This window comes from Cygnus olor, chromosome 14 (assembly GCF_009769625.2).
Source record: "Cygnus olor isolate bCygOlo1 chromosome 14, bCygOlo1.pri.v2, whole genome shotgun sequence".
NCBI lineage: Eukaryota > Metazoa > Chordata > Aves > Anseriformes > Anatidae > Cygnus > Cygnus olor.
This window is the reverse complement of record NC_049182.1, coordinates 230,486-239,671: the sequence shown is the minus strand read 5'-3', so window position 1 is coordinate 239,671 and position 9,186 is coordinate 230,486. Positions and strand designations below refer to the sequence as shown.

The following is a 9,186-nucleotide window of genomic DNA, read 5'->3' as shown; positions in this document are numbered from 1 at the left end:
AAACTGAGCCCAGCATTGCAATCCAGCTGAGTGTATGGACATTAATAATTAAAAGCTATTCTGGATGAAAAACATCTGTAAGGGGCAGGCATCCCCTATACTAGATGAACTTCATCCCTGCTGTGGCTAAGGAATGGCTTTTACCCTGCTGACTTATTTCACTACTTTTTGCCTCAGTTGTTTCATCTGCAAAAATAAGCAAAAAGAAGCAACACCCTCTATAAAGCACTTGTAATGCTTCTGGTGTGCTGAGTCTGTAGAGTCTGTGCTTAAGATGTCAGAACATGTGAGCCCTCTTTTGAAGGTTTAAGTAATGCACAGGTTGTCTTCTACTTTGAAATATGGAAATCCATTTTTCTTAGCTAAAATTAAGGCTCCGTTGTGGAAGACACAGCTCAAATAAGGAGCCTTGCCACAGGAACCTGAAGTCTATACAGGAAGGACTCAATTTCCAGGTAAATGAAAACAGAAGCACAGAGAAGGGCATTGTCATGCCTAGATCATACAGCACACCATGAGAAAAGGGAAGATGGATGCAACTTTGCTTCCAACAGACAGGAACTTGGCAATGTTTGTTGCAGGTGTCAACACTCCTCAGGGTTTGTTTTTTACTGACTACAGGGGCATGCGCTGTGATGGCACTCCTTGCCTCAGGGAGCCACCAGGACTGGGTTCCAGCCTTTGTCACGGGAGAGGTAAGTAATGCTCTGAAATGGAAACTACTACTAGTTATTCTTAATTGTGGAAAAATCTAAACAAGCCAGTGATACTTCTCCTCATGTCTAATAAGGATGCTTTCACATGGCTTTACCCATTTTTTGGCTTAGGTGTCACTGGTCAGGAAGTCAGCTAACAAAATCAGTTTGACAAGCCAAACCAAAACATTTATAAGGGTTTTGCATGTTCAGTAGGATCCAAGCTGAGACAAAATATTTGGAAGATGATGCTTTGTGGGTTATACCACATGAACACTGGGGATAGCTTTTTTCCCCTTTTCCCTCAAACACATTTTTTTCTTTCTAAGCAGCCACTCTGTAGGTCCAATCCAGTGATCCTCAGTATGTTATTCCAATAGTGAAACTAAGTATGGGCATTATTATCTCACTGTCAGTCTTTAAAGAGTATGAAAAGTATCTGACAATGGGCAGGCTGTTCTTCATGCAGGGAGTGTGAAGAGATAAGGCTACAATTCTGTCAGAAGTCTTCCTTATACTACACACCCTCATTTCCCATCCCTTGCCATGGAGAATGGTGCTTAGTTATGATCTCAAACAGAAAACATGGTGCCCTGTCCTGCCCGTCATGCAATAAACTAGAATGTATTTTTCCTTTTTTTGCCCCCACACTGCAGCTGTCATTGTTCCTAAGGCTAAAACCAAGGGGAAAGAGAAAGAGTCCCTGTAGTGAGAAAGCCAGACAGTTCAAACCAAATGCTTTATTGTCAGTATCTCTCCACAGCTCTCAAGTGTTTCTCCTGCTCTGTCTTCTTACTTTTGATTTGTTCATGGGATGACAGTGTCACATTTAAATGATTGCCCTGCATAGCAGGGATATATTTTTCTGTCCATGCCCAAGACACACTCTGACTTGATCAGCTGAAAGTGGAGCCTTGCAGATTCCCTTTAAGTTTTTTCCTAAGTGATGTAGGTTCACAGTTTATTTTTCTTCCCCTTTTGTAATTTCAACATATAGGATTTCATTAGATGCAGCATATATCATAGCTTTAGACAGAAACTGTCAAGTAACAAATCTTGAATGATGGCTTTAAAATATAAGGTGGTTGCAGTCTTGGCTACAGGTTGTTCTTTTGTATATATTTTTTAAATTGGTGTAAACAATGTTCTCTTCATCGGGGGGTTGGAAGCATTTGCCTTTCTAAGGACTTATCTGTGTGGTCGGGTGCTCTAAAAATAAAACAAAAAGAACATCTGTATCAGATAAGTGATAATTTCCTCTACCTACCTATCCAGATGACAAAATAGAGTCAGAAAGCTGAAAAGATCTGTTCTTACAATTATCAGCTAACTGGGCAGACTGTTTCTGTTTCCATGCAAGACATTTGTGAAAATTACTCATATTTTGACAATGAATTAATCAGTAACACCAGCCAGGCCTGTCCATTTAACCTGAAAAGGTAAAGCTCTCTGGTCCATAGAAGTTCCCACAGGTATCTTCAGATGAAGAGTTATGCACCAGCCCTTACAAAACTGTGGGTTTCAATATCTCCTGTACTACAGCTGCCTAAATTTCACCAGACATGACAGCAGGTGATATGCATTGCTTGTGGTTTCAAGGCAACCCCGGAACTTTGGCTAATTCTGCAATGAGGCAAACACAGACTGCTCCTGATCCAAGGAAGCCTTTCATATATATGGAAAAGAATTCTGGGTTTCAGATTTGAAACATGGGGCAAAATGGCATAGTTTTTCTTTGCTTTCTCAGCATTAAAATCCACATGGTAAAACTCACTGAGTGTGAAATCCATGCAGACTAGACTTCATTATTTGGTCACAAATAAGTGAATGTATATATTCACAAGCACAGAAAACAATGCCTATAGTAAACTCCCACGTAAGAAGGAACTAAAGAGTTTTGGTCTTGATGCTAAATATTGCTGCATATGGTTTAATTCATGCACATTGCATTCTGGCCTTGTTTCAAATGCTTCTCCTTCCTGATCTGAAAAGTACAGCAGTGAGTGCTGTGCTAATCCCGTGAGAGAAAGAAACCAGAAAGAATCATCTGCAATTGTATCATGGTTTGCTCTTGGAGTTAAAAGGTTGTTAAAGGATAAACTGCAGCAAGGCACTAACAAAATCAAAGATTTTTCATCATCAAATAGTTCCCTAGGTACATTTCAAGGATGTGCTGTGTTTTGTTGTTGTTTTATCACAGATCTGTTTGAAGTCTCTTATAAGGTTAACAAAGTCAACTTGCGTCCATTGGAAGGAAAGCAATTTAGCAAAGATCCCCCTGATGATATGCATCTCAGTAGTTCTAAGAACCAGAAATGTTGATGGCATACTCCCTCTGTCATGCTCTCCCTTGATGTGTTACTTCAAATCTCAGTCACCTGGGTAGGCAGGTGGTTTGTAAAGTGAACAGGAAACACAAACCAATAGTAATTATTGTATGTTTCCATGTATTCCAGCCTCAGAAAATATGTCTATGATAAAATCCCTGTCAATCTTGCCAACACAATTCCAAAGTTGATTCTGTTTGGAGATTTCCCCTCAGGTATTAAGAGGTAAGGATCCCGTGAAGGGAAATGGGGTGGGTGAAAACTAGGATCAGGCAGGGGATGAGCTTACTGTTGCATTTGCTTTGAGGAATTGCTACAAGACTTGATGATTTGCACTTGTAGAATAACTTGCCTTGGTAAAACATTCAACAGACATCATGCTTGCTGTGAAACTGGGCCTGCTGCAGCTGTCTTTACAGTTCAGGAGAGCTCACAGCAGTGCAGATCCCCTGGAAAGCACTGAGTTTATATCTCTACCTCACCCCTGCACCCTTAAGATTTTTCCATTTCTACAGTCTATGTCCCATTCTCTACACCACTACATCTGCACAACTGTCGTGGCTACTTGCTCTGCTCTTCAGTTCACAGTAATCCATCTTCTTGTCCCCTGCCTGACACTCATTGTCCAAAACGCAAAAGCAGTGTGTGAAAATGGCAAAAGAATTGCTCATGTGCTATGTGGAGGACTGAGGACTGGCACAACACACCAGCAGACTCTCCAGGGCTGTAAACCACACTTCACTTCTTGTTGATGTTTCTCTTCCTCTCTATCGGAAGTAGAGACATGAGTCTTCTAAAATAGACCCTCGTGCGCTCCTGGGGCCAGCCTCTATAGAGCAACAGTAAATCCAGTGAGTGAAACTCTTCTTAGTGCTGTAATTAGAGCAGACTTCCTAGGTTCCAGAGGGACTTACACGCACTAAACCGTAGGTGTTGTTTAAAATGAGCAGGAAACTTAGTGAAGATGTGCGTGGGAGACATGATGAAGTCTGGACTCAGTGACATGGTCCTAATGGAGCTATACGAACCCCCAGCAATGAAATTGGCACAAAAATAGTTAGCTTTCTCTTGATTATTAGTCCTACTCAATTAATGGACCAATGAGGAGTCAACACAGTGCATCAAATTAGCAGAGAGTTTGTGCTAGATATGACCCAACAGACACATGCAGGTAGAAGAATGACTGCAGGTGATAATAACAATCTGCTAGAATTTTAGAAGCATAGTAGAGTTCTGATCTCAAACACCTCATTAGTTTTTCTAACCTGCCAATACCTCCCTCAAAGTAGTCCAAAAGGGAATAGAAATTAACAGAAAATGTGGAGGCTTTATTGTGTTTTTTGATGTTCCTGAGTTTTCTCCTTTCTCCTGTGGTTCTCCCCTTCTTGCTTTGAGAAGAGGGAAGGAATGGATCCTCTGCAATAAAGAATTCAGTCTGTCTTTGAATACGTTGCAGAACTCGTTAGGAGGCTGTTAAAACAACAACCTGAAAGTCATCATGAAATCCATGTACACAGATTCAATCTGAAGGCTTTTTATTTTTTTCCTTAGCATGCAGACACTGAGATGTTGCACAATACTTTAGCTATTTTCACAGGCTGCAAGAAAAAGATTTAATCACTACTGCTGGAATCCATATGTCAAAATTGTAGGGATTTTTCTATTTTGGAAAATGCTTATTTCAAAAGATACTGGTATATATCTGCAATTCCTGAAAAGCCAAGTAATTCATCCATGTTATGCCTGTTACTTCCAGTTCTCCTTCCTTTCTCTTCTGCTCTGGCATACCAAAAACATGCATAAAGTCTTATGAAGGGTACACTGGGGTTTTTATGCTGGGAGTAGGGATTTCCTATTGTAAGTTCAATTACAAGTGGATTCAATTTTTCAAGTGAATAATCTTTTCTAATGAAAAATGTCATATCTATGAACCAAAATCATTTTAATGCATTTTTATGGATCTTTCTGGAATTTGCTTTTACCACCAACTTTTTGTCTTAAACTTCTGAAAAAAAATACTTTCAAAATTAAAAACAATTAAAAAAAATCAGGAAGACAATGTTTCCTGATGAGGCTATGAAAGTGTAAATTGCATTTCCCAGGATGCATGTTCTACTGCAAAGACTTTACTGGGTGCTCCACCTTCAAAGAGATGGGATTAGGAAAAGCTGTTCAGTAGTTTAATGTGATGAATGTATTTTCAACCAAGGTGACTTAAACTGAGCAAGGGACATCTTATGAGGCACATTTGCAAAGAACTGGAGGTCAAGATTTTTTTGATTTCTTATTTTTCTTCCACCATAGCTGATAATGACATTGGCAAAATTAGGATATTTGAACTTCTTACTAACTCTGTAGCTGTACCAGCAGAGGCAAATAATCATTAGAAAACCAATTCCATACCTATACAGGTGGAAAATATAGGTGAAAATTGTATACAGAAAATTCAGAACCTCTTACTGCACCTGTTTTTCTTGTATGAGTCACAAGAACTTCATTACAGTTGTGATAGAAACTGAATGAAAGACAACCGTATAAGCAAATGGGAAGAACTCAAAGAGACAGTCTTTTGCAGATGTCAGTATTGGTTTCTGTGTGTTTTCCAGGTGCAGTTTAAATCCAAGTGTCCATTTTTATTTTTTTTAAATCTCCCTATAGGTTGGCCGCTAGCTCTGCACTTATGATTCTACAATACAGCAAAAGACACAGTCATATTAAATTATTTGCTATTACTATGTACTTTGAAAATGTTAGCTTCTTAAAATTAGCCTATACATAATTTGGCTGTTTCAGAAGACCTTCTGATTTTTTTCCCCACTATGAATGAGCAAGAAACAGTACAGTCAATTTCACTCAAAATATCTTGCAGATGCTGTTCTGTGTCATGGTTCCCAGAAAGCCTGCTGCAGGAACATTGGTGAGAATGCAGTTATAACTTGCTCTTTTTTATGTTCAGTGGATCGAGGCAGTATGTTTTAAATAGCAGCAACTCTTTAATGATATTGGCCATTATTTACAAAAGCCATGATCACTGAGCTAGCCACCTTCCTCTGATTCTTTCCTATGGTTCATTCCCCATTCAGCCATTTATATTGCTGGCTCAGCCCATTAAAATGTTCACGTTAAGGTCTGACCATCCGAGGAAGCAATGGATTCCAGTTTATGTGACTAATTCTGAGTTTTCTCTGCAACAGCATAAAACTGCAAAAGAAAGTCTTGATCTAGCTGAAATAAAGCATAAAGTAGGGGGCTTTTCATTAGGGGGAGCAGAACCCGGACCCATGCTGCTGAGTTCAGTATCTTGCACTGTACCTAGAAACAAAGGCTAAGCTAGTGAAAATGGTGGAAGAGCATGGCAAAACATCTTCCACACAAAACTGTATTCTCAGTTTGCCTCAAGTGCAGGTCAGAAGAATTTAATAACTAACAACTCAAGCCAGAGGCAAGAGTGACAGTGAGAAACTTTATGGTATTGGTCTGTCCCCCAAATCAGAAGATCTGTCATTACATGTCTTTAATATAACATTATTGAGCATTTAATATAACGTTAGCCAGGCTATGTTCTACTTATGTTGGATCAGAAGAAAGGTCCTTTTATCCCAGCATCCTGGTTCTGAATGTGGGTGGTTAGGCCAGAGGGAAAAATATGAAGGCTGTGCACATCGCAGTTGCTTGATTTATCTCCTCATCTTCGCATTGCTTTTTGAACTCTGAACTTTCTGCTGCTAAGCATGCTTTGGCAGAGGCTTCTTTACATTCTATTTAATTACCTAACAATTTTTGTTTATTTTAGTTTTATAACATGATAATTGCCGTACTGGTGGAGAATAATAGCAATCTCTCCAACCATTCTATGACACTGACAAATTTTCCATACCACCTTTTAACAGTGTCTCTCTGAACCAGAAAAATCCTTCTCTCCCTCTGTCTCCCTCTTCCTGTCTTTCAGCAGCTGATCATTCTTCCTTGCTCTTCTTTATACCTCTTCTAGTTTTGGGCACTGAGCTACATTCTGAGTGGGAGCAGTCAGCTCAAAGCCTGTTTAACAGTTTTAAGGCTGCATCATTTTTTAAATATCAATACTGAATTTCACGTGCAATTCTCTTGACTATTTGATATTGTGAAATTCTTGTTGGCTTTTATTTTCACAATTATGAATGGCAGAATATCATCCGCAAGCTTTCGCAATTCACTTAAAAGTATGTTGGATAGTGCTGGTCTGACTGCAACACCCTGTGTCAGCTCAGCAGTGTTACCACTCTCTGTTGCAAACTACTACAAGTTGACAAGGACCTGCTGAATTCCATGACTCTAGACACATACAGGAACATGCAAAGATCTGATCCTCAGCTCTGTGCAAGAAGTGCTAGCTTTGAGGAAATAAACGAAGTAGTCTTACCTTTCCAAGAGGCACATTGACATCAAGGCCAAAGAATAAAGGCAAGAGAGAAGAACAAGAATAGAAATAGAAACTGCAGAAGAAAAAGAAGATTGCATAAAAACAAAAGGTCATGGCATTGTAAGCATCAGGATTAGTTCTTTTTGCACTCTGAAGGACAAATAAAGTAATTACTCATTCAGAAAACATTGTATTTCCTGGTTACTTCTCTGAGTGCCATACTATCTCCCAGACTTAGAAAACAAACAGATCCCATTAATTTTAGTGATGAATTAGAATTGGCACCATATTGAAAGCCTGAGATATAGCTTTCACTGTAAACCATCATGAGTTGATGGAAGTCACAGAGCTGGATATCAAAAATAGCATGGGTAGTATTTTAAAGTGGGTTAAAAACAATGCCTGCTATCCATACTGGAAATAGCCTGGGAAATATATATGCCTAATGCTAAACCCTAACTATTATATGTTGAATAATTAATTTTTGGATGTATCATTTTAATCATGAATACAACATCTTCTGGAAAGTGAATTTTCGTGAATCAAAAGCTCTTTTGAAAATTGACACTGAAAAGTCTCATACTCAAGGTCTCCATATGACCATGGCATAAATTTTGCTTTGTTTTTAATCTTCAGCACAGCTTATGGTCTATTTCCAAGTTATATATACTAGGACACTGAGTCTTTGTGTCACAAAAATATTGGCAGAAAGGTGGAAAGAATTACGTCTACCAAGCTTTACATTAAGCACAGTTGTTTCACTTTAGGAATGTGTGTACAAACAGAAAGGTCTCATTGCCACTACTGTCATTGTACCGATATAATCATTATTACAGTTTATGTATGTACATTGATATTCACTAATATGACTACATTGGCAAAGCTGCCACTGGAGATGTATCTTATATCAGTTTAGCATTTCTAGAAAATACATTGTTGGTAGCGTTGTGCTGTGCCCATGCTGTGATCTTTGTTCAGCAATCCTATCTTAGCTATCTAAAACTAGAAAAACTTAATGTGACAGAGCAGCTTTAACACCGCCCTCCCCCTGCTCTCTCCCCTCCCCCCAAAAAAGCAGAACAGCTCTGCATATATATTTATAAACATGTATTTTATATATATATATATATATATATATATATATAAAGAATATGCATATATATTTCTACAGTTCTTTGACATGTCAGTTTAGGGGCAAGATTCTAGTACTGTTTTCATATTGTATAATCAATTGCAACCTTCAATAAATGGGATGACATCAGAACCTGGGTTCCCTAGTCCTGCCAGCTAAGGACAATCTTCAAATCTTCACTCAGTTTTCTTCATTCCTTCCTGCTTCCTACCATCACCCTGCCTTTAGTGGATGTATTGTCTATATACCAAGACAGCATTTAACAGACAAATCAAGGCTTCATCATTTGGTTCAGTGTCATTAACCATAATTAAAAGTGTTCAGCATTTATTTCCTAAAATGAAACAAAGTTTGTTGTGGAGGAGACTCTTAAGATTAAAGTTTGGGTATACTGAAAGACACAAATTGAAAAGATGGTATAGTAGAAAAACACTAACATGTCCAGCTTATTAAGCTAAACAAAAAGGTCATGTAGTTCCAAAGAATTATATCATTACTTTCCAAAAAAAGTGGATCAGCCTGCTTCAGAAGCAAAACAGAACCAACCTTTTCCTCCAGATCCTTAATTTGTCTCTTTTGGATGTCAGTTTTATCTTCTAAGTCTCGGATCCTCTGGAAATTAAAAAAGAAAGA

The 9,186-nt window shown here is 38.5% G+C and overlaps 1 protein-coding gene and 1 long non-coding RNA gene across 2 annotated transcripts in view; one reads left to right on the top strand and one right to left on the bottom strand.

Moving 5' to 3' along the window:
• Positions 1–619: 619 nt before the first annotated feature.
• On the top strand, positions 620–5,941 carry LOC121078191. Its single transcript, XR_005824484.1, has 3 exons — positions 620–695; positions 3,152–3,247; positions 5,892–5,941. It is a non-coding gene; the product is annotated as an uncharacterized LOC121078191 (long non-coding RNA).
• The window catches only part of JAKMIP2 (janus kinase and microtubule interacting protein 2), a 52,026-nt gene continuing 44,264 nt past the window's right edge, over positions 1,425–9,186 (bottom strand). Inside the window, 2 exon segments of the mRNA XM_040574018.1 lie at positions 1,425–1,904; positions 9,100–9,165. Coding sequence (XP_040429952.1) covers positions 1,884–1,904; positions 9,100–9,165 — 87 coding nt within the window. The 3' untranslated portion in view covers positions 1,425–1,883.